Here is a 25,124-nt window from a genome sequence, read left to right as displayed (position 1 = left end):
AAGAACACTTAAAATTCTAATTTAGGCAGCATAAATAATATTCCACACCATGTTGCATTCACAGCCAACCTTAAGATACCTGGAGGTTTCTCTTATATGTAATTGACTTCTGCTATTTTCTTCAAGGAACCATTGGCTAGTGTTCCATCTGTCTTCAATTCCCTAAATCCCAGTATCTTTGGGGACCTGTCTGATAAAGCTCTTTAGTTCCACTAGTTAGTCATTAGAAAACATTCTGCAAATCATTATCACAAAATGATAGCTTCAGAGAATCATAGGTTGAGGCAGCTCTCAAAGACAAGAGTAGCTTTGCAGTGATGTAAGCCAGCTTGTCCTTATGACCCTCAGATGTATCTCATCTTGTATTCAACAAGCATGCTTAAATAGTCCATAACTCAATCTTCACTATGGGTAGTCATTTTCTGCCCCAAACTCCTATGTGAGTGTTGTAGGCACAAAGACTCTATGAGATATGAGAACAGAGCTTGCCAGTGAACAGAATGTTACGGTTTTAAGTCACCTCTGCTTTATCAGTGTTCTTTGAGACTGGGTCACCTACCCTGTTCAGCAGTGGCTCCATCTTTTTCTTGGTGTTTGTTCAGCTTTGTCTGGGTCTGTGGAAGCCATTCCTGGTGCCCTTCCACACCTCACCAATTTTAACTTTGATTTAGCTTTTGATTTGGCTTTTTCTTCCCTGCTTGTCCGCTGCACACACAGGGCCAGCCAGGACCCTGATCCCATAGTTCCTGACTTTGGAGACATCCAGGTGTTGCTACATCCAAAATGGACCCTTAAAGACACATTCAACCCCTTGCTCCCAAGTCATGTCACCTGCTCACCAGCTCACAAAATCACTCCCACACCCACACTCCCTGCAGCCACAAGCACCAAGGACACGGACCCACTGCTACTCACACCCCGTACACAGAGTGTCCATACCCAGGGACACAGACTGGAAAACCATCACCCAGGGAAGAACTGGGAAGGAGCTGAAGAAGTCAAAACAGACTGGCCCAATCAGGCACAGAGCACAGCCAAGCGAACTGACCAGTCAACTACTTATATGCAGTTGCCCTTTTAAGTCCCTTATCTATTTTACAACTCTTGTTCCTCACAATCTACTAAATTGCTCTTGTCCCACCTTTGCTTCCCCTCCTAAACATCTTAGTATAAGTCTTCTGTGATCATGAACTGCTTTTCTTCTTCATCCTACAATATATCCCAGGAAGAATATTACTTGGTTTCCCCACCCTGCCATTGTCTCTCCAAGCTTCCTTGTGGGCACTCAGATAAGCTTCACCACATAATTTAACAGTCTGCATTCCTCCCAGATAAGCCCATCCCTGCTTCCGCTCTCCCCTTATTCTTTCTTCCAACATTTGAGCTTGGTCAGGAATTTCTCATTTGTCCAAGCTGGACTCCTGCCACAGCTTTGACTTCCTGCCTTTTGGAATAGGCTGCTCTCATCCTTTGAGACCGTCCTTTAATCAACTTGTTCTCTCTGGCCTCCTTTGATGTTCAGTGGCTCCTGAACATCACATCCTGGGTCACACCCACCAGGTTTCTGGAGAAGCCACAGTCATTCAGTCACAAATGTTTCTGTCACACCAAACTTAGGGAATGTTGAAAAATGGCTTTATGAAGGAGAACTGTAAATGAACTAAGCGGTAATTTTTGACCAATATTCTGTTCTGATCATAAAATTTCCCATCCTGCTGATTGACATCTAGAAATGGGTCACTGACTCCATGACTTTTGAGAATACTACTAGATCAATTCATCCCCCATAAAACACAGGGGAGCACCACTTCTCTACTGCAGCAGGTCACTGAAAGACAACCCAGTCAGTGCTGGTGCACAGCACCAGAGCACTGAACTGATCTACCCTGAGAGGCTGGTTTTGCACATACAAACTGCAGAAGTGGGGCAGAGGCAGAGAGCTGCAGAAGATGGCAAAAGAAGCTGCGAGCATGGAGGGGGAATCTTCATGAGCAGCCCAAGCAGGTCCACCGGGCACCGTGTAAGCTTCTTCCTATTTGGAGATGTGACAGGTGATTGACAGATGGACCAGATCATCCAGTGACTCACACAAGAATAAAATAGCTTTGTGCTCGTGGCCTTATGTCATCCCCCACCCTGCCCTTTAGCAGTGCACAAGTATTGTATTTGAGAAAGAGGAGGGAAAAGGGATGGGGGAAGGAGTCTGACTTGAGCCTGTGCAAATACAGGAGGGTTTTGTCTTGAATCAAGAGTTCTCATTTTAGATGTTGCTTTGTCACATCCTGTTGTGCTGGCTCTTTCTGGTTCTACAATTCCAAATCAGTGTATCAGCCTCAGGGTGCAGTCCAGCATTAAGCTCCTTATGCATGTACTTTTGCACATTAGCTACACAGAAAGCAGAAGCACTATCATATTTGTTAGATTTTATCTGTATTGTTATTTCTTTCTTTCCTTATACCCTCAACTTCCTGCTTAAGTTTCAAGAAGCAACTACATCCTGTATAGCCAGGCATTGCGTACAGGGTAGTAAAAAGGTCACCAACAAAAGCTACAAGGCACAGTGGTGACATTTGGTCCTCCCACACTCTCCTCATGTGAGAAAGCATAGTAAAAAATAGTCAATTCCAGTTGAGATAGAGCAGAATGCATTATTGAGAGGACACAGGCATTGTGCTCATCAGCATGGGCTGATCCTGCACTCTTGTTTCCCCACCCAAACCCCTCTGCAGTGCATGTAACAAAACAAACCAACTTCCACATGAAAAAAGAGGCTGCTTACAAGTGATGAAAGATCACTTACAAGGATGAAAGAGAGGGAAAGCCCCAGCAGCCTGTATTGGGCAAACTACAAATAATGATTCATCAATTTCTAGGATGAATTTCTCTGCCTTGGGCCCAGCAGCTTGAGCCTGTTGCTCTGTGGTCACAGAATCACAGAATCACTTAGGCTGGAAAGGCTTCTAAGATCATTAAGTCCAATCATTAACCTAACACAGGTCAGGTGGGTCTGCTCTTGCCTGCTTGGAGGACTTGTGCATGAAGCAGCCTGGATGAGTTCCCAGTTCCAAACCAAGGAGGTTAGCCCCAAAATGTACCCTCAGCACAGAGCAATGTGTGTGCATCCACAGCTAGATCCAGCAAGGACAGTGCTGAGAGCTGGTGTTCTCCTGCCCAAGCTGTAGCGTGTACAGCAGCAGGTAATGGCAGCGATCTGCCCCATACCTCTCCTTCCTAAGGAAGGGCAGTATTCATCATGATAACCTTACTTGCAGCAAAAATAAGGATAAAGGGGCCATACTGAGAACATTCAGAGAGTGTATAGTCACATTTGTGTGTAATATAGGTATCTGGACTTGGGAAAGTAGTTTCACGCTTTCTATCCAGCAATTCTTAAATATAAGGATGCCAAAGATATAATAGTGGTGTTTCTGTCTCTGCTGAAAAGTCTTAAGTGCTTTAACACAAGTATATTAGCAAGTCCACAAGTGTCCATTCAGAGGCAGATATCAATTAAGAAATTACTGATCTTCTCAACAAATTAGTTCAGGAGCACCCCCTCACATAAATTCAGTAGCAGTGAGTGCATGCCCCCCACCACACAGAAAGCATTTCTAGTGTCAAAGACTGGTGCACAACTAATTTCTCTTCAATTTTTCAGGATACTTAGAAGAAGAGCTCAGGACTGAAATCTTAGGGATCTAAAAAGCTGCAAGTGTCTAAAATAAAACAGTGAAAATACAGCTATGTATCTTTAAACTCAGTGGTCAATTTTACATCTGTATTACTGGTTGCTTCAGAGAACTATTTAGACACAGGTCAGGTACAAATTAAATCACCATTTAAAGAAGACAGGAATTCAATGTAGCAGTCCAAAGTTACAAGATAAATGCAGCAAACCCTCAGCTTTAGTTGCTTGGAGGAAGCTAAGTCTATCTCTACATTTGCTATGCAATTTGATGCAGGGCAGTTGTGTGCTAGCAGAGCCCTGCACTTTGTATACAGGAGACACAGAAAGGCTTATGAGCTTTCAGGGTTATGAACCGTCAGCTTCTTTATGCAACAAGGCACAGAGACAAAAGGAGGCAATATCCTTTCAAAAGATTAAAAAAATGCTGAAAAGATTAAAAAAAATAAAAAAATATTATGGAGCATTGTAGTATCAGATTAGCTGGCAAATGTCTGAAAGGCAGTTACATCATCCATCATCACATAGATTTTATATTGCACCAGCAGCAAGTGGTGTCACTTATTTAGCACAGCACAGTACTTTGTGTCACTGCTGTTTGCAGCCTTGCAAGTGGGAAGAGAATTTCCCTTGAGCCTGGGGAAATTCTCTTCCCACTTGCAATTATTCTTTACAAAATAAAGGAGACCTATGCAATCACTTCACTTGCTTCTCTCTTCCTCTGTCAGTCTACTTCCTCCCAAATTCTCATAAACTAATTAGCCAATTTCAGCCAGAATCATATGTACTGAGCTGCAGAAGTCTTGTTCTTGTTATTTCTGTGACTAAAAGCCACACTATCCTGTTCTGAAGAGATTAATCCTCCCTGATATCTATACTTAAAGTTGAACATATAATAAGGCATTTTGTCATCAGAAGTAATCTTAAATAATTTACAGGAGAAGAAAGTGTAATTAGAGTAGAAATCTGTGTGAAATAACATAAAGTGATCAAAACAATATGACAACACTGAAGAAGAAAACTGGGTAACACCAACCAGGTGAGCAAAAAAGATTTGAGGTTGAGAAGGGAATGCTGGTGCTCAAACCATCTCCAGGCAGCTCATCTGGCAAACAGAAGTATAACATGTCCCGTGTTCCCAGCAGCAGAGGTGGCTTTGCAGAAGACACAAATGGGGTATTTTTCATGCACTTTAGATGGCCACCAGTGCAGGTTCAGAGCTGAGGCACCATTGTCTCTCTGCCAGTCTTTGCCTGCCTATAGCTCTAGGTTAGGTGCTGTGGGGACTGCCAGCAGGAATTAAAGAGCAGCTTACACGTTAAATAACTCCTATGTGCTTCAGGTCATGCACTGGGCCCACAGCACAGCTCACCAGGAAAATTCACATTTTAGCAGTGTCTGTAGAGGAGGTAAAAGAAAGAAGAGCTGAACTGGATGCCCAGACATCAAGTTACAAAGGCTTTTTTTGCAGGAATTTGTGTGTGTGATTAGATGGCATATACTTCTTCACAGCTGTCCCCTTGTGCTATCTGGTTTCCTTGTTCCAGCCCTTTTATCACTTCATTTCAGGCATTCATCTCAAATTTTCTCTGAATGTTGTGACAGCATTTGCCCTGTGAAATTGGGATACAGTGAGATTACAATCACTGCTATTCCAGCAAAATCCAGGAAAGATATAATTTCTTTAATTATTATAACAGCTTCTACTCTTTTCAGACCAAGTTCTCTCACTTGTAAGTTCTGCTGAGAAGCAACATCCAGAAATTGCAGGTGTCCACAGTACTGGGAGTGTTTAATGGCACTGTGGATATTGTGATTATTTTGGAAAGATTCTGTCATACCTGCTGCACATCACCTTTTATCAGCAACTTCTGAATCCATGAAGGATTCTTTCTCTCCTCAGCCATGCTTTGGGTGCCAGAACTATCTACATTTGATAGTAAAGAAAGAAAAGGATAATCAAAAGTTTGAGTGATCAATGGGAATAGCTGGAGGATGGTCTTTTATTCCTAGTTGCCTCAAAAATATCATCCACAGAACTCTCAGGCAGCAGTGGGAGCTTGCTGCTTTTGTCTTACAATACTCCTATGCTGTTGTACTTAATATGGAACCACTTTTATCAAGTTCCCTGCTACAATATCTGGTGTCAAGGCAGAGGCTGGCAATTAGGTTCCTGAAGTATTTCTATCTTCTGATCTTTTATGCACACTTTCTAATCATCCCACCTGAAGATTTAGTGTACAGGCTTTCAAAAAAAGTACATACTCCTTGAAAAGATTTGTTTAGATTTGATATATTGGAAATTCACACAGCTCAGAGGACTCCAGAAGCTGGCTATCAGCTTATGAGATACAGTGCTTTCAAAAACTGTGATTTTCCTTATAGAATGGAAAAATAAGCACTAGGAAAACAGTTGTAGAGGAATAGAGATCCATGAGCCCTTAACTGCAATCATGGGGGAAATCCTTGGATTTCAGCAGAATCCTGTATAGAGAACTGAATTCCTGTGGAGTAAAGTAATTCAGTTTAAGGTCATTGGCATTGGAAAACTACTCAGGAAAGAAGTGAAGTCCAGCTCCCTCCACAGACCTAAGGGAATGCAAGGCCCTTGCACTGCTTTTCAGCCTTCCTCATTTTACTTTTATGCTCTGTTCTTCCCTCCCACCGCATTCATGGAATACTGTTTCATCTCTTCTTTACTGAGGCACTGTTATTACCTTAATCATGACTCTTGTGGAAATACTCAAGGCCAGAAAGTTTGCAAGGAGTGATTCCAATGATGAACTTTCAATGATGAAATTTTCAAGATGAATGCTTGCATTCATGCTGGGAAGGAATCTACCACCTTCTGAAACACTGGGAGTACGAGCTTTTACTGCTTTTTAGTGCTGCCTGCTCGACTCTGCTTGTCCTATTTATTCATTGTTATTAGTCTGCCAAGGCTTGCTGAAAGGAAGCTTGACATTTACTTGTCTTTGACACTCCTGTAGTTCGAGGTGTTACATAATCAACAGCAAGGACACCTTCCAGAGCCTCTGAGTTCGCACTCACTTTATATACTTATTCATTCTTGGTGAATCACTGTCATATTTGAAGAGAAGAAAAGATATACACAAATCAGGCTACTGAAAAATAGCATTTTTAAAGTTTTAAACCTTTAAATGAACTATTCCATCATTCCACTCTTAAAGTGACTCTTACACTTACTGAAACTATGTACCTTCAATACCCAGAGCAAGCAGAGATTGCAGTGTTACTGCACAAAGTGTTTAGGATAACTAGCTGGTTTTCCCAACATGATATTTTCTTAGTTAATGAAACTAAAATTACAGGAAAAAACAAAACCAACAACAACAACAACAACAAAATATTAAATTCAAGAACTTTACTTGTATTTGTATATAATAAAATAGTTCACAGTTCAGCTGTGAATACCTTGTGTTCACATTTATAGGGTGGTGAAAATAAAGAACAATCAGTGGAGCCTGTCAAGGAAAACCCACGTGCTTACTGAAAGCAATATGGGGAAGAACTTACTTTATGAGTTAATTCTTACTGAACTCCAGCCTGCATAGCCCAGCCCCAAACCCAGGGGAAGCCCTGGCAAAAATCCAGGAAAAACACTGCTGAGGATCCAAGGAATCAGAGCCATGATCTGTGTGGAGAGTGTCCCTCACAGGAGGAACCTGAATGGAACCGAGCGAGGCTGGGGCAGGAGGGTCAGAGCGAGCAGAGAAGGGGGATGCTCTGTCCATGCCAAGGCCCAGGGCAGTCCTATCCCGGGAAGTGGGCAGGGAGCAGATCCTTGAGCTGCTGCACATTTGCGCTGCCCTCGCTCAGCCGGGAACCCCCTCATTGCCCAGGGGGAGCTGGTGGCAGTGGGGAGTGGGAGAGGAAAGAAGCGGAACACAACGATCTGTCCTACAGCCACATGGACTGCGATGCCGTGTTCATGGGCTGTGCCAAATGGCTGCCCTGTTGGGAACAGAACCAGAAACCTCCATCAACATCCTAATTTACTGCTCCAGAGAAAGAAAAATTCCAAACTTTAATTCCAAGGATGATAATTTAATATCTCCTTGGCATCTGGAGATCTATTACCTGAATCCAGTCATGAGTTTCCTTCAGGTCTCCACCCTTGGGACCAGTTAAAAGATAGTGGGGTTAAACTCTTTCTCACTTCTTAAATCTGGATTCTCCCATTCCATAAAAGACTTTTGGTTGCCATAGCCTTAACTTGCTGTGAGGCTTTAAGGATTAGAGAGCCTCCTACTCTCCTCACCATTAAAGTTGTGGCTGCACAAGTTTGCAAACAATGGGGCCACCTCTCGCCAAGTGGTCTAACATTTTAGAAAAAGGGGCCATCGGTCTCCAAGAACTGCCCTGTAGTGTTCTTGCACTAGAACTCCTTTGACCTGCTTCTGTTCAACATCCACATAAAATTCAAATTCTTTTTCCCTGTTTGGAAGGACTAGGGCAGGTTCCTCAGTTCATCTGCTTTTTAACACTTCAAAATTCTGTCAGGTTCTTACCTGGCAGGAGAGCAGTGCTATAGGGAGACATCCATGGCTCCAAAAGACCTGCCTTTAACAGTGACTCTCTAACTGGCTGTAATCCCTTCCTACCCTCACTTGAAATAATGTATTGCTTTTTAGACAGCGCTTGTCCTGGTGGCTTCAAAGGGATTTGGAAGGTTCCCTATCTCATTTTCCACATTTCCTTGGGACTGCCCACACCTTTGGGTTTACTTCAGCATAGGCCTTCTCAGACCTAAAAAGGTGGTAGCTTCCTTATCCCCTTTCATAATATTAATTCACCTGGTTCATGGGTGATAGGAAGGCAATGCAGGTTCTATTTCAGGATTTGAAGAGGTGTTTTAATTGTGTCTCTCAGAGAATCCTTCTGGAGCAGAAATCCCGGTGTGAAATGAACGGGGACAGGGAGTGAAGAAGAACTGACTAATGTGATATGGGAATGTGTCTTGCTGGGGATCCAAGCCAGCCAAATTTCACCCAGAAAAAAAAGGCATTAAGTTCAAGCCTTTGGAAGCATTTGTTTAAGTTATGGCAAAGAGAAAGGGCTTATGGCACTTAATAGGTTAATCAAGTCACCCCTTATAAGGTTATGTTTCTAGAATGTTCCCGGTTCTCTCCCCTGATTGGTTATTTGTAGCAGAATTTTGCGTATTTCTACCTCCAGTGGTAGGACCCATGCCCTCTGACTCTGCCCTCAGACCTACCCTATAAATTTTTGTGTCTGCCCGTAGTCCTGGTCTTTGGAGTTTGTCCCTATAGTGCACACGGTTTATGGACATCGTCCCTATTTTATTTCTCATTAAAGTGTTAATTTTAGGCGGACACAAACTCTGTCATACCATTTCCTCTTATTTGCGCCTCAATTCCCTGAAGTCAAAGAACCCTAAAGTATTAAAGGTACAGGTTTTCAATGGGATAGCATCCATTTTATTCCCAGTAATAGGCACAGAACTGGATTTGAATTCAACTTCCGATTCAGCATGGAATGTAGTCGATGGAACACCAATGGCTTCCATGCCCCTCAGGAACAGCAGGGCTTGTCCTGTTCAAGGACTTTGCAATGCCCTATTGGACAATCCATGTCCCATGCTCTGCCAGCAAGGAGGTGACAATATCACCATTCCCCTCCTCATTCCTGTGTCCCATTTTGACAAGAATCTTCCTTCCTCTCTGCTCTAGAGGGTGCTCGAGTGCCCACAGGGAGCCCCTTCCTCGCTCCTGTGTGACTGGTGAGCGCTGGCGTGATCCAGGGCCGTGATGTCACACAGCTGTACTGGCCACAGCACTGTGACATCACCGCGCCAACCCTATATAAACCGGGCCGGCGCCCCCGGCTGCCAGTGCAGTTGCGAGTGGACGTGCCGTAGCGATGGGTGACGGTGGCGTCCTGATGGCTGCACTTGTCCTGCTGCTGGCCGTTGTGGCTGTCTGGTGGGCTGTTGGCCTCTGGCAGCCATGGAGGAGGCAGCAGGCAAAGAAGCGACGCAGGTTTAGGCCCAGAGGCCCATGGAGGAACCGGGCAGCCCCTGCGGCTCCCAGGTTTGCCAGGCCTCGGGCGACCTCTCGCCAGCGGCCAGGTGCTCCCGCAAGCCCTCTGGAGAGCTCCTGCAGCTGTGGTCCCTGCATGGCAGTGGCCCTAGAGCTGCAGGAAGTTATGACCCAGATCTGGGCACAGAATGGGACATCTGTGCCGCTCTACTTTGGGATGTGGCAGGCACTGTGGACACAACTGGAGAAGCTGATGAAGCGAAGCCACCTGCCCTGCTGTGGCTTGCCCAGCTTCTCCAGAAGCCGCCATCCCATCAAGAGGCTGCTCCCACCAAGATTGGCCATTGGTGGGAGAGCCTCAACCCTTGCAGGGATGGCACACCAGAGAAGACCTGCCATCCATGCAAGAGGTTCAGGCTGTCAGAGGATGTCCATCGTGCCAGGAGCCTCTGCTACCTCTGACAGCTTCCATCTCTCAGAGAGGCTCAGCCAGACCTGTCAGCCTGCAGAAGGTGCAGAGCCCAGGGACAGGTCTCCCAGCTCCCATGGACCCTTGGCCCTCGACAACATGGGCGCATCCCTGACCACTGACATGGCCAGGGAAAGCCCACAGGTCCAAGTGGGAGTCCAGCCCGATCCAGGGGAGTCATACCAGGAGCAGCTGGAGGAGCAGCAAGTGTCCTGGAGCCAGCAGCTGCTGGACCACAGCTCCCAGGCCACGGTGCTGGATGTGCCAGCTGGCACCAGCCCGTGCCTGGTTGAGGAGGCAATTCCCAAGGGACCAGGGAGTTTCCTCCATCTCCAGGAAGCTGCTCCCATACAGCCACCAACGACCAGCAAGGTTTCCGAACAAGCAGGTGGGATCTAAGGAGCTGTCTGAGGCTCCCATGGGGCTCTTGAGGGCCATTCCCAGGCCAGGCCAGGCCAGGCCAGGCCAGGCCAGGCCAGGCCAGGCCAGGGCTTCTGAGAGCAGCCTAGTGGCTGGCTGTTTTCAGAAGCCCCTGATGCCACGGTTTCAAACAAGCCCTCTCTGCTTTGCAGCTGCTCCTGGGACCCCCCTGTGTGAAGCCTCGGGCTGTAGCCCCGGCCAGAGTCCAGCCCAGGACGCCGGGGACAGCGACGGTGCCGCCCTGCCCCGCTCCACTCAGTCTCCTGCAGCCGCCTGTGCGCCCTGTCCTGGCCCAGCTGTGCCGCTCGCCAGCCCGACGGCGGAAAGGCTGTGGCCGCTGCCCGGCGCGCAGGAGGAAGCAGGTGAGAGCAAGGTGGCCGGTGCTGGCTGGGGCCGCTGCACTGGCGGGCTGGTTCCTGGGCGCGAGGCTGACGGCTCGGTCTTGGCCGCAGGGCACAAGAAAGAGCTGTGGGAGCTGTACCAGCTGGGCCCGCAGCTGGGGAGCGGTGGCTTCGGCACCGTTTTCTCGGGAACCCGACTCTCCGACGGGAGCCCGGTAAGTGACCGGGACGGCCGGGCGCGGTAGGAGGGCCGGGGGCGGCGCGGGGCAAGGCTTGAGCTTAGCCCCCCTCTCTCCACGGCTTGCAGGTGGCCATCAAGCGCGTGGCCCGGGACACGGTCCTGCAGTGGGACGAGCTGGTGAGTGAGCGGGGCCAGCGGGACAGAGCGGGCTGTGGCAAGCAGGGATAAGGCCAGGGCCTAGGGCGGGACATGGCCGGGGGCAGCGAGCGTGGGCTCAGCGAGCGAGGCCGAGCATCGCGGGCCCGGGGATGCCAAACAGCGGTGGTGGGTCCAGGCAGGGACACCTCCCAGTCACTCCCCGGGCGGGAAGAATCCCAAGCAGCGGGGAGGCTGCCCTAGGCGGAACTGGGGCATCCCGGGCAGGGGAAGTGCAGCCGCAGGGCAGCATCAGGCCCTGTGATGGAGGCATTGTCTCGTCCTCACAGCCCGACGGCACCTGTGTTCCAACGGAGATCGTGCTCATGAAGAAGGTGGGCTTCGGCTGCCGCAGAATCATCCAGCTCCTGGACTGGTTCGAGCTGCCCGACAGCTTCGTCCTGGTGCTGGAGCGTCCGGAGCAATCTCGGGATCTCTTGCGCGTCCTGGTGGAGCAAGAGTTCCTGAGCGAGGAGGCGGCGCGCTGGCTTTTCTGGCAGGTGCTGGAGGCCGTATGGCACTGCACTGCCTGCGGCGTCCTGCACCGGGACATCAAGCCGGAGAACCTCCTCGTGAACCCGGAGACTGGCGAGCTGAAGCTCATTGACTTCGGTTGCGGCACCTTCCTCCAGGAGCGGGCCTACACAGAGTTTGCCGGTGAGCCCAGAGCGCGGGCCCTGCTCCCAGTGCCAGGCACTGCACGGCCCCATTCCCTCCTGGACCGTGAGGTGCGGCATTCAGCTGGCTGCCGGCTGCCCTGTGGTATGGGGCAGATGCTGTGCCCCAGGAGCCGGCTGCCGGCGCTGCCGACAGGAAGGGGCTGCAAAAGCCGGGCCCCGGCTCCTCGGCTTGGCAGGCCCGCAAGGCCTTGGGCTGCTCCGCTGGCCTTGTCAGCCTTGCAGAACGGTTTCTTGGCTTTGGCCCATTGTCAGGGGGAGGGAGGGAAGCAGGCCTTGGGGGAAGCTGTGGCCACGGCTGCAGCCCCTGCCTCTGGAAGGCAGTAGCCTGCGCCTGAGCAGCGCCGCCCGTCTCCCCTAGGAACACGCTCGTACTGCCCGCCCGAGTGGATCGGCCTGCGCTGCTACCACGGCGATGGGGCGACCATCTGGTCCCTGGGCGTGCTGCTGTTCGAAATGGTGTGCGGGTTCCTGCCATTCGAAAACGAGCGTGACATCGTGTTGGGGCAGCCCATCTTCCCGCAGGAGATCTCTCCAGGTTGGTACGCGGCCTGAAGAAGGCAGGCTTTGGCAGGTGGCACCGCGCAGCCCGGCCCGGCCCTCCCGCAGCTCCGCGGGACGTCCGTGTGCCCTCAAGGGCCGGCTGCAGCAGGTGGCCCGTGGCAGGCTGGGTGTGGCACGCTTGGCTGAAGTAGGGGGCCCTTGCTTGTCCTGCCGTGCCGCTCTCCCGCCAAGGGCAGCTCCGAGCACACGCAGTGTGGCCCGGCTTCTGCAGGCGCCGGGAGCAGCTGGGCTGGAGCCTTCTGCAAATGAGCGCCGCTTTCTGCCTTCTCTCCGCAGAGTGCCACCATCTGATCCGCTGGTGTTTGTCCAAGCACCCCATGGATCGGCCAGTGCTGGAGCAGATCTTCTACCACCCTTGGGTGTTGGGCGGGCATTTCTGATGCCTTGCCACAGGCTCTGGAGCTCCCAGTTCCTGTATCCCACGCAGGACTGAGGGCCGAGAAATAAAACAACCTGAAAGCCACTGTGGGCTGTCAAGTCTGGTCCTTGTTAGCAAGTTCAGCTAAGGGAACCTCTTGGGAAAAGGAATAATCAGAGCGTTCCCTTCAGCCTTTGTCAAGCTTTTGATGCCTTTCCTCCAGGTCATAGTTTTGTGTCTTCAAGCACAGGCTGTAGTACGGGTAGGAGGGGCTTTAGGAAGGCAAGAAATTCAACAACAGTGAAACAATCGACAACTGCCCTTTTAAATTGACAGTGCCACTTGGGGTCTGTCTGTCCTCCTGTCCCCCTGGCGGATGGCTGGGTCTGCCTTCTTTGCATTTTCACCCAAAGCGGCAAATCTCAGTCAAGGCATTTGATGTGTTTATACATTGAGTTTCTGCCAATTTTATTCTCTATTGTCCCCAGGGGATCTCGAGGGCTCTTTGTCCTTCTCTGATTTGGGGGTGCCAGTGTTGTCACCGTCCTTGCAGCCCCCGGCCATTCTCCATCTTCCTTAGGTTTTGAGATTGCCCTGGGGCTTGGGCTTACAGCTGCAATTGGGGCTGGCTTTGGGTTTAGGGCTAAAGGTGGCCTTGGGTTTAGGGCTGAGCATTTGGGAAGGGCCTGGAGTTGGGGCTGGCCTTGGAGTTAGGGCTGCATTTTAGATTAGAGCGGGGATTGGGTTTAAGGCTAAATGTGGCATTTACCTTTGGCCTGGCCTTGAGCTCGGGTTTGGGACTGGGATGAGGTTTAATCCAGGACCATGTGTGTTTCTCAAGGCAGAGTGAGATCAAGATGAGCACCAGGGTGAAGTTTGGGACCGAGCACACGGCCAGGGGCAGCTGTCACTGCAGGATGTCCCTGGCATCGCTGTGGGAGGTAACCCCTGCCCAGGGATCCAAAGATTCAGTTTCAGATAAACCCTGTTAAAGTGAGAGGTGTGGTTTTAAAGCCTGGGAAGAGTGGATTCTATCCTGCACCTTGGGGATGGGCCCTGTGAGCCACCCCAGAGCCTCATGGCGTGGCAGTCCAGGGAATTCTGAATTTCTGGTTTTGAGCTCCTGGGGATTCTCCCTTGCTGTGTTCCTTAAACACCACCCTGGTTCTGTCCCGTACAGCCCAGCACCCTTCCTCTGTTTGGCGCTCTCTGTCTCTGGATCGAAGCTGAGTTAATTCCTGTGGTGAATAAATGGTATCCTGAGCAGAATTGTGTCTCGTTCAGTCCCAGGCCGGTCCCTGGACATGATCCTGCAGGCCTGAAATGCAGCAGATGGTCACCTGACAAACAGGGACAGAGACACTGTACAGGTTTTCTAATGCATTCTTGGCCTCTGTCTTCAACAGTCATCCCTCCCTTCCCAGTGGAAAACACGTATTGTACCAAGAGACACTGCAAAGTCCTTGAAGAGGGCAAGCCCTGCTCAGCAGAAACCAAAGCACCCCTGACCGAACCACAGCATCCCCATCTTGAATCCAAACCCAGCATGTGCCAGCTATTGGGAAGAGAGGAACCCTATTGCAGGCAAAACCAGAGCAGTGGGACAACCACGAGCACTCTTTGGAATATCCAGATTTATTTTGAACAGAGGCTCTGCAGAAGTTGGTGAGCTGCTAAGAAAAAACTCTTGCAGTCCTTGCCAGCCATTTTAGGAGAGGTCCGCAGAGACAGAGGAACTTCACCTCCCTTTGTCTCTGGGGGATCTTCTCTGGCACAGGGTAGAGGTTGTTTGAAGTTGGTGCCGCTGCAGCGTCCTGGGAGCCGGGGGCTTTACGCTGGTGACACCAGCACTCTTCCTGATGTGCTGCCACTTGCTCCAGGGAAGGATTGATTGCAAGGGGTTGAGCTCCTATTCTTATTTCCAGGCAGGTGCTGTGCCCCAGGAGCCGGCTGCCGGCGCTGCCCATAGAAAGGGGCTGTAAAAGCCGGCCCCCGGCTCCTTGGCTTGGCAGGATAAAATAGTTCACAGTTCAGCTGTAAATACCTTGTGTTCACATTTATAGGGTGGTGAAAATAAAGAACAATCAGTGGAGCCTGTCAAGGAAAACCCATGTGCTTACTGAAAGGAATATGGGGAAGAACTTACTTTATGAGTTAATTCTTACTGAACTGTCTCCTACAGATCTTCCTGCACTTTGTGCCCTATCAGCAACAGGGACCACAGGGGCCACAAGCAGTGTCATAGAGAGAGAACACTGTAGTCTCTCTTGTGTTTCTCTTATGAAGAGATGATATTTTTATAACCCCTTTGGATCTGGCAGCTTGATATGTCACTTTAAAACTGAGGTTTCAATACTGTGAAGTTCACATGATTTCTGAGAAAATGGAATCAGAAAAATTCATATTACATGCTTAGCATACCACCTGCCAGTGCAGGCTTTGGTCAGAGCACGCATTTCTCAGGTCTTTCAGAACTGTTTAGGCTGTGATGTGTCACAAATTCCCTTTATCACATTCAATCTGTTAAAGACAGATGCTTGGTAACCAATTATTAAAAAATCTATGAAAAATTTATAGCTAACATTCTGGAATTGCATAGCTTCTTTTGTTAAGATTTTGAGATTTGAATTTTATTTGGTTTTGACTTTATGCCTAAGGAAGTAGAATTGCCCTCTTTGGAGAGTACAGTAAGGAACTAATATGCCTCTTGCAGAGAACACTTAATGCCTCCTTAGATGATTTCACACAGCCTCAAACACCCATCATTTACACACTTGTCTTAGAAATTCATGTGACACCTAATCCAAGCCTATGGGCAAGGGCGAGAAGTAAAATAACCCATTGTGTTTTGATAAACTATGTTTTTATGACTACTGCAAAGTTGATTCTGCAAAATTACCTTCTTGCCTTAGGTAAAGTGAGATTCAACACCTGTCTTATACAAAACAATTAATTTAGAGCAAACAGGCTGGGGTGGTTTGAATTAATCTTTTACTCACACGTTAGATGGAGCATGTCGCTGCAATTATTTGAACGAGGACTCCAGGAACTTTACGAGTTATTTCCCGGAGTTCACTTGTGTGCGTTACCGCCGATAACTTCCCGAAGTTTAACTCGGGGAGGTCACGGTAAGGTTCAGAAGGGCAAACGGGCTCTCACCTTCCCGCGCCGAGCCCCGAAAAGCCCTCGTTTGGCTCTAAAACCGGCGGAACGGGGGCGCTGGGAAGCGGCCCGGCCGTCCGGACCCTGCCCCTCCGGACCCCCGGTGGCCGCGGTCAGCCCGGGGATTCTGGACAGCCCGGGGATCCCGGGACAGCCCGGGGATCCTGGACAGCCCGGGGATCCCGGGACATCTCGGGGATCCTGAGATAGCCCGGGGATCCTGGACAGCCCGGGGGTCCTGGGACATCTCGGGGATCCTGAGATAGCCCGGGGATCCTGGACAGCCCGGGGATCCCGGGACAGCCCGGGGGTCCTGGGACATCTTGGGGATCCTGGGATAGCCCGGGGATCCTGGACAGCCCGGGGATCCTGGACAGCCCGGGGATCCCGGGACAGCCCGGGGGTCCTGGGACATCTTGGGGATCCTGGGATAGCCCGGGGATCCTGGGGCAGCCCAGGGAGCCCCGGAGAGCCCAGGGAGCCCCGGGCAGCCCCGCGCAGTGCGGGCGGCCGTGACCCGGGGCGGGCGGGGGTCAGCCCGGCCTCCGGGCAGCCGCCGCGGCGGGGGCGGTGCGGGGTGGCCGCAGAAGCCGCTGTCCCCGGCGGCGGAGCAGCTGCCGCTGTCCCCGGCGGCGGAGCAGCTGCCGCCGCCCCTCAGCGATGCCGCCGCAGCAGGGCTCTGCCCGCATGCGGCAGCGCACCGTGCTCCTGGTGGGGATCGCCGTCCTGCTGGCCGCCCTCGTCCTCGCCGTCGTGCTGGCCTCTCTCCTGACCCACGGGAGGCACGAGGTCAGTCCCCAAATGCTGAAGTGGAAGGACAGGGGAACCACTAAGAACTTGCAAGAAGTCATCCTGGGAAGATGCTACAACTACATCACGGCGCAGCACCCAGAGCTGGGGTGAGTAGAGGTGTGGGTCGTGCCTCAGGTGTGAGGTGAACAGAAATGTGTCTCGCCTCCACCTGGCCGTGGCCACAGGGTTTGCAGCGGCAGGGAGAAATCAGGCTGTTAAGAGCCCCCTTTTGTGGAAAAACGCGCAGACGGAAGCTCGGTGCCCCAGTGATGGCTTTTTAAGGAAACTATCTGCAGAAGCAATAAAATTAACACTAATCCTAGGTCAAAACAAAATCATAAATGGATTTTGCAACTTCTCTAATGCCAGCTGAAATAAAAGCTGAATTCTAACAGGTTTGAGTACATGGAGGTGAAGCAATTTGCTGTAAAGCTGATCTGCCAAAGTCTGTAATGGGACACTGCAGTCCTGTTACCAAAACTACACAGGAGAGAGGGAAAGCAGAAGGCTCAACACAGATTTGTAGGACAGACAAAAATGTAAGAAAAACATTGAGAAGTATCCTGGGGTTTTCCAAAAGTGTTTTTAGCATTTGGGTAAGACTTCTAGATGAGCTCAGAGAGCTTGCACAGAGAAACAGAGGTGGATCACAATACCAGCTCAGCACTGAACTTTTCGGTCCCTGGAAACACCTTCCCCTGGAGGTGGTCCTTGCTCAGCTCATCACAGCAGGTAGTGCAACACCCCAGGCATCGCATCCCTCCTCTCCTGCAGAAGAGATTCCATGGGCCCAGGTCTGTGGCAATGTATTAGAGCTGAGAACGGATTTTCTGATCCCCTTCGTTGAAGAGAAAGGCCAAGTATGAAATAAGGAATGCCCTGGGGCCCCCAGCTGGTACTGGGGACACACAGACCCTCAGGACGGGATCCAGAGCAGCCAGGGTCTCTCAGCAGGGAGCCATGCATCCCTTCTGTGGCACCAGCCACCCTGCTTTGTGTCTGCAGTGAGCCTCTGGCAGAATTTTCCATCACTCTGGGCTGAGTGCTGTGGGGCTGCCCCACACCTTGGCCAGGTGACAGAACTGTCCCTGGTCTTTGTCCCAGAAAAAGCAATTGCCACCTTTTGTTTTCATGACATTGAGCCGATGAGAACAAAGCTGTATATAGTTTGCTTGCATTCGGATTTCTTTTGCTTTGGATATCCTGCATTGTATGAAAAAGCTGATCTGCAGTATTTGAAGTGTCACGTGGAAAATCGTGGCCTGAGCACACAGAGACTTGTTCATGCTTTACATTAAATATTTGAGTGGCTTTAGTGAGGGAAAGGAGGATTCTTTTGCAAATAAAATTTTAAAGCTCCTGAAATTTTCAAGAATCATATACATGTCTCTAAAAGCACAAATTAATTTGTTAAAGGATTATACACTCAATATTTAAATCTGAAATTGTTTTCAAACCTAATAGCCTTCATTACATGGGCTTGTTTCATTCAAATATGCTTTCAGCCACAGCCATGTGTGTTTTCACTGACAACACAGTCTGAACCTGGACCACAAATATCTCTAGGAATGATTTGTTTAGGCAATTAATTCAAGGGCAGTTTTAAAAATATCACAAATCCATTATCACAAGTTATCTAAAAAGTTTGTTATTACAAAGCACAATATTTTTGGTCATTCATAATCCAACAGTGTTTAATACCTTTGTGTCTGTAAGCTCACTTTCTTTCAGATTAAATGACTTCTCAACTGTAGGACCCTTTTTTGTTCTATTTTATTCAAGAGGCAATATTTTCTGAAGCATAGACCACAGAAGAAGGAAAAACATGCTTGTTTATGTACATCTGAAATGTTCAGAGGTTTCCTGAATGGAGAATTAATTACAGGTGCTTTTCTGGGAATCAAACCCAAGATTGCTCATTTCTGATTGCGCTGAGCTCTGTGCGGTTTGTGCTGTAACCAACCACTTCTGTTACTGCACTTTCTGCTAATGACCTGGGTGCCTTTAGGACACATCAGAGAGTGGGATCTTTCATCCCTCTCTCTTTCATCATTAATGTAGGCCTTGGATCCTCTGTTGTATGGGATCTGTGGTGCACTTAATCAAAGAGAAGAGTAGGAACAGAGAACTGCAGAACCATGGGCAGTCTTATGAGCTGGGCAAGCTGTGCCCTGTACTCTGCCAGGACTATTACTGCCACTACTTCCCACCATGGGAACTTCCTTATCTTGGTTAGAAATCTTCTCATTTTCTCATAAATCTGTCCATATTCTGTTCTTGCCCTTTTAATCTTACACTGTCACAGGCATTTTTTTAAAAAGATCTGCTTTTATTAAACTCATGGACATTTCCTTGTATTTTTACTTTTTTTTTTTTTTATATCAGAGTCACTAAGTTCCACCTTTGATGATATTTTCTGAACATAAAATCTATTCACTGTGGCAGTTAGTGACATTTACTACTTTTGGAGTGCCATATTTCAAACTAGAATAGCTGGCAGGCTTTGAAAAAAAGGGGGTTGTTGACATATGACTATGGATATTATACTTGTTTCTGGCTATCACAGATGGATTTAACAGTTCTACAGCCTCCATTTAGCTCTACTTTTGTGTCTGTGTGCTGTAAATAATTTAAGAAGGTCTCTGATATGTTAGTGTCCACCTCCACTATCCCAGCTCTTTAATCCTCTAGGATTTCTCCTTGCACTCTCCCTCATCTTAGTGGAGTCCTTATACCATCCACAGCCAGCTCTCTCTGGTCATGCTCTTCTATTTCCCAATACAATCTTTGGGCTGAACCCAGGACCAGAGAGGCCACTGAAAGACTTTTGCTGTCTGTGGTTGAGTTTTGTAAACACCTCATGCAATCAGATTTTATCCTGTTGTTTTGATTATTCTTCAAATTCATCAAAACTCTGCATTGAATTTGCTCACAAAAGGACATTTCTCTGGTACTGTATTACAAGATCTGTCGGGAATCATTTTGTTCAACTGCTTGCGTGCAATAGAATCCTCAGGCTTATTTCTGCTGACTGACTCTTAACATTTGTACAATGTACAATTTGTACATGCAATTTCCTCAGTCTTCCTGACTAAACTTTGTCATGACAAAGTTCATGAGGAAGAGAATACCAAACATTTCAATACAGCATTGTCAATATTAGCCCATTTTTTTAGGAAGAAATGTGGATGATATGGCAGCGGGCTTTAGGGGATTTGTTCCCTGCATACAGTCATGCACCTACATATTGACAGTAAAGAATGATATTTCTCTTTTGACTTTCCTGGAAAATAATGGCTCCAAAGCAATAGTTTGTCACATAGCAGTTTGGTCCGAAGAAACAATTTGACCTCCAATCGCTTCCTTCACTCTTTCCCAGTAATACGGACTCCCTCTTGTGGCTAACAAACCGCTTGCAAGGCTCACCTCCAGTCCCATGCAACGCCAAGTTTCCAGGGATTTATTTATCCCTGGTACAATCAGAGCGGGGAGGGCAGCAGGCTCACCTGCACAGCTCAGGGAATTCAGCAGATCCGTGCTGACAGACACCAGTTGTGGTGACACGATAACTCACCCTTCACTCGCAGGATGCTGCTTATGATGGTTTGGCACCTTTGTACCTGTTTGGGGCAGAAAAAGTGGCAACAGCTGTAGCCTAAGTTAACTGGTTTAGGTTTCCTCTTCACCACATTGGAATTGGCAGGCTGAGGTCAGGAACCAGCAGCACTTTGTGACCTGGAGAAGGAGTGGAGAAGACATGTTATCTGAAAGGTCATAGTCACTAATGCCCAAAGCATAAACAATGCTCTTTTTTTGGAGCTAGAAATAACTGATTTTACATTTGCAGCTCGAGATAATTTCCATTCTCAGCTAATGACTGCTCCCCCTCACAACTGCAGTCACTTCTCAGTCTTTAATTCACAGACTCACAGAGTAGCAGAATGGGTCAGGTTTATAGGGACTACAGAGGGTCATCTGGTCCCCCCTCCATGCCCACACAGGACCATCTTAGAGCACAACAGGCTTGTGTCCAGGGAAGCTGGCAAGGACCTACTACTTAAAAACTGTTTGAAGTCAAATCAACTTATTTTTTGTCTAACTTCTGACAGGAAGAGGGTACCAAGGACACAGACAGGGAGTAGTTTCAATAAAATGTGTAACTGCAGGCCAAACAATGCCACTGTGCCTGAGTAAGCAGTGCAAAAACGTGATGATAAAGCTGAAAGTGTAAAACTTCAATACATTTTTCATGCAATCTTGTGTGGACGCTGAATGTGTTTCCCCTTTTAATAAAATTAGATCAACCAATGTTGTTTTTATCTTTAGAGGCAAATTCTGTTGTAACAAATTTTAACAGTCTATAATTCCATTACATTTAGTAAGAGTTGGTGCATGTCCAGGAGAGCTCTGTCTCCTGACTGCACAATCATGAATGCATTTTCCCTTCCCATTCCTTTGCAGCCTGTGGAGATGGAGGTATATTTTGTCAAAAAGACCATATGGACTGTGATTTTGTGTGAGATATTATTGCATTCACAGCTTAATTTCTTCCCAAAAGAAATCTGGGGTTTGTTCTATGCTTGCTTTTGCATTTTGTCTTCATGCTTTACTAGGCATTTTTAATCTAATTTCTTTGTGTTTGTTCACTGATTGTTAATGCTTTCACATCAAGCATGGTACTAAATAACCATGATTTGATTCAGTGGCACAAAAATACTAGCTTTATTTTTTATAACCGTGATATTATACTGAAACTTACCTGAGATTAGTTTTTTTTTCATTGAGAAAATATGCCTTACCTGAAAGAAACCATTACTGAACCAGTCTTCTGAAAAGTATGAGTTACTACCCAATTGTAATGCATTAGACCTTCTTAGAGTGCTCTGTAGATTTCTAAAGCTTCCTGATTTGATATCCAACTAACTGCAAAGGCTTTAGTGTTTCTTTGTTTGTAAGAAAACACTTTCTAAAAACAATCTGTTATCATTGCTGTGCCATCTTTTCTGGTCCCAGAGCAAACAAAAGGCTTTGTTTGCACTGTCTGTGGCAGAGGACACCAGGGCCTGGTGACAAGCTGAGCGTGACCCATCAGTGTGCCCTTGTGACAAAAGTGGGCTGTGTGAGGAGGAGCACTGGCAGCAGGGGGACAGAGAGAGACCTTTCCCCTCAGCTCAGCCCTGGGGAGATGTGTCTGGAGTGCTGGGTCCAGTTCTGGCCTTGTCACTACGAGGGAGTCAGGGACACACCTGGAGCGCATCTGGGGAAGGACATGAAGATGATTGAAGTGTCTGAGATACAAAGAGATGTTGATTAATAGGCATTGTCCAGCCTGGAGAAGGGAAAGCTCAAGGTTATAAATACCAGATGAATGGAACAAAGAGAGTGTCAGGCTTTTTTCCATGGTATTCAGTTGCAGGACAAGAGGCAATGGACATTTATTAAAGTACAGAAAATTCTATTTAAACATAGTGAAAAAACCAGGATTTGTTTTACTATGAGGGTGATCAATGACTGGAACAGGTTGACTGGAGACTTTGTGGAAGCTCCATCCTCGGAGACATTCAAAACTAGACGGATCCTGGTCCTGAGCAACCTTGTCCAAGAGAGGGGCTGGACTAGATGATCACCAGAAGTGCCTTCTTTGTCTTTCATTTCTTAAGAAATGCTTTTAGACTTGTAGGAAGTCCACTGGGAAACTAGGACAAAAAACAACGAAGAAATGTTTTGGCTCATCTCTAATGAAAATGATGTTGATAGTTTGTTCCTACATCTGTTTTGTCTCTCATCATTAAGATGAGCACTGTATCATCATAATAACACACTGCTTATTAAAATACCCAACTCCTAACATTTGTGTATGTCGTTAATGTTCCCCTCCCTGCTTGCTTCTTGTGCTTGTGTGCTGACTTTAATACCTTTTCTGTGTTAGCTTTTGTCATATAAAACCTGCATTGCTCTGCTTTTCATTTCTTCTATCCTTCAATGTTTATAACAAGGTTTTCTTTTACAATTGTTTTCCTCTAAATTGTATGCAAGTGACTTTGACTGTTCTTGTAGTTTCTTGGTAGCAAAGATATAATTATAACTATTAACAATTGTTTGAGTCTTACTTAAAAGTACACTTCTATTGAAATATGTTGTACTGAGCTTTAATGGGGAGCTGGAATATAATATTTAGTAGGCACAAATAGACAGTCATTAGTACTTGAGGATATAGAGGTGGGGCTACTGGCTCTGGAGTTTGTCCTTCAGAAGAATCCTCCTGCTGCTTAGAGCTAGTTTCCATAACTACTCTGATCTGTGAGTTAGGACTCTATTTGGGTTTTGTAGTCATCTTTTTCTAAAGGAAGTTCGTTAGAAGGAATTATTTTATTTTTCTTTTAGCAAGAGACAAATTCATAGGGCAGTGGGTCATTAGCATTGATTTGTTCTTGAGATAATTAATCACCAGCATATTTATTTCTGCTCTTCTGGAGCATAAATGCCACTGCTAGGCTGTGAAAAGCCATCCAGTTCTGTGCAAAGCTCAGGCTCAGTTCTGTGCTGAAAATCTACCCTCCCATGCTGTATAATGACAGGCAACCCAAGGTCTGAGAGTCCAGCAAGTCTAATGGGGAGATGTCAAAAGATACATTGTCTTTTGTCCATGGCCAACATCAATGTACTGCTAAGGTACAGAAATGGTTTGAGATCTGGATTTATCACTTGACAGCCATATGTCAACTCACATATTAGTTTTCTATACTGAGTTTTTATCCTGTAAAAATTGTTATTAATTGACTCTATATTTCTCATATACACAATCTTTTTACATTAATTTTACAGTGTATAGGTATTTAATGGTTCTTATTGCAAGATTCTATAGGATTCCAAATAATTTTTTCACATTTAGGTTAGTTTACACATATTGCATGACTATATTAAAATATCCTTGCAGTCAAAATCTCCTTTGATTTTAACCCCAGATGCTAGAGAGAATATTATTCTGTCTGCACTGACCTTCTACATGTTAATCAGAAGTATTTTCTGATTATTTATATTTCAACTTAGTTTTCCACCATAACTCTTTGTAACTATTTAGTCATGTGCACTCAGTTAGCTGCCTGTTCTTTACCTTCTCTCTTGTTTATTGATTTTATAGAACTGATTCTATAGAGCAATGTCTGCTGGATGTCTAAATTATAGCACCACCCTAGAATTGAAATTATTAAATGTTTTTATGAGCTTGCTGCTGAAAAGGAGAATACTCCCCCTCTCTCTCACTGTCCCACTTCTCTACCACTTCTCTCCCACTTTTCCCTGCTTCTGCTCTCCTATAACATCTGTAGAGAGGACAGTGAAAAAAACCCCACACTCAGAGGTGATATTCAGCTAAACTCAGCTGTTTAACACCTCAGAGCACCGTGAGGAAATATAACTTCCTGTAGGGATAGAAGGAATAGATCCTTTTTGCCTCCAGCGTTAAATGAAAGTCTGTCTCAAGTGTCCAAGGATAAAAACATGCTAAAGATACATTCTCTCCTCCCAGGAGATGATTACAAAATAAGGAATTATGACATACAAAACCTCCAGTCTGTTGCCTTGTTTATATCCTGCTGACAGAGCCCACCCTTGAAGCAGGGACTTCTCCCAAATTACTGCATTTATGCCACATTCCAGCAGCTTTAGTTCTATTAAAAACAAACAAGCAAAAAAACCCAAAACAATGTAGTTCAAGTTAATGTTACAGGTAGGAAAAAGTGAAAGTGCATTAAGCTATTGAATATTTTTCTGTATGTACTTTAATTTAGATCACTGTTATAGAAATGTTATAGAAATGTTCTTAGAAGTTTAATATTAACATTAAAGCTCTGATCAAAGGGTAAGGTGCCAGCTGAAATTTATTCCCTCTATATCTGTTGATGACATATCCCTCACTTGGAAGCTTAAACTATAGAGCAACTATAACCCTCTGTCAAAATGCAGTCCAGGTGAGACTTCTGCTCTTCTGGAGGCTCTGTTCTATTTACAGAGCATCTCTGAAAACACCACCTGCTCTAGCAGCTTGTTTTTTCATCCAGGGAGGCTGAAATCCAGGCAGCAAAACAATCTGCTTGTGGAGATGAACTCTTCACTGGTTACAGCTGCCACCTCTTGGCTAAACCCTTCCCACAAGTGTGATTTCTTAGTGTTGTCCTGCAGCACCAATTCCTGACTCACATAAAATACTCCAGGAGCTATAAACTAAAGCCACAAATACTCCTGCCCTTAAAACCTT

General features: G+C 47.0%; 2 protein-coding genes across 3 annotated transcripts in view; both read left to right on the top strand.

Annotated features, from left to right (window-relative positions):
- Positions 1–1,926: 1,926 nt before the first annotated feature.
- On the top strand, positions 1,927–13,012 carry LOC107203271 (serine/threonine-protein kinase pim-1-like). Its single transcript, XM_033513847.1, has 6 exons — positions 1,927–10,959; positions 11,050–11,153; positions 11,246–11,296; positions 11,605–11,971; positions 12,353–12,529; positions 12,832–13,012. The coding sequence occupies exons 1-6, from the start codon at positions 10,437–10,439 to the stop codon at positions 12,933–12,935; spliced, it is 1,326 nt and encodes a 441-aa protein (XP_033369738.1). The 5' UTR covers positions 1,927–10,436; the 3' UTR covers positions 12,936–13,012.
- Positions 13,013–16,663: 3,651 nt separating this feature from the next.
- The window catches only part of LOC107203546 (ADP-ribosyl cyclase/cyclic ADP-ribose hydrolase 1-like), a 38,380-nt gene continuing 29,919 nt past the window's right edge, over positions 16,664–25,124 (top strand). For both annotated transcript variants that reach the window (XM_033513801.1, XM_015625779.1), the window contains exon 1: positions 16,664–16,974. In XM_033513801.1, the coding sequence (XP_033369692.1) occupies positions 16,736–16,974 (239 nt within the window). In that variant the 5' untranslated portion in view covers positions 16,664–16,735. The remainder of the gene's footprint in view (positions 16,975–25,124) is intronic.

The sequence above is a fragment of the Parus major genome, chromosome 4 (assembly GCF_001522545.3).
Source record: "Parus major isolate Abel chromosome 4, Parus_major1.1, whole genome shotgun sequence".
Lineage (NCBI taxonomy): Eukaryota > Metazoa > Chordata > Aves > Passeriformes > Paridae > Parus > Parus major.
Note: the sequence above shows the minus strand (reverse complement) of the source record. Positions and strands in the feature narration are given on the sequence as shown.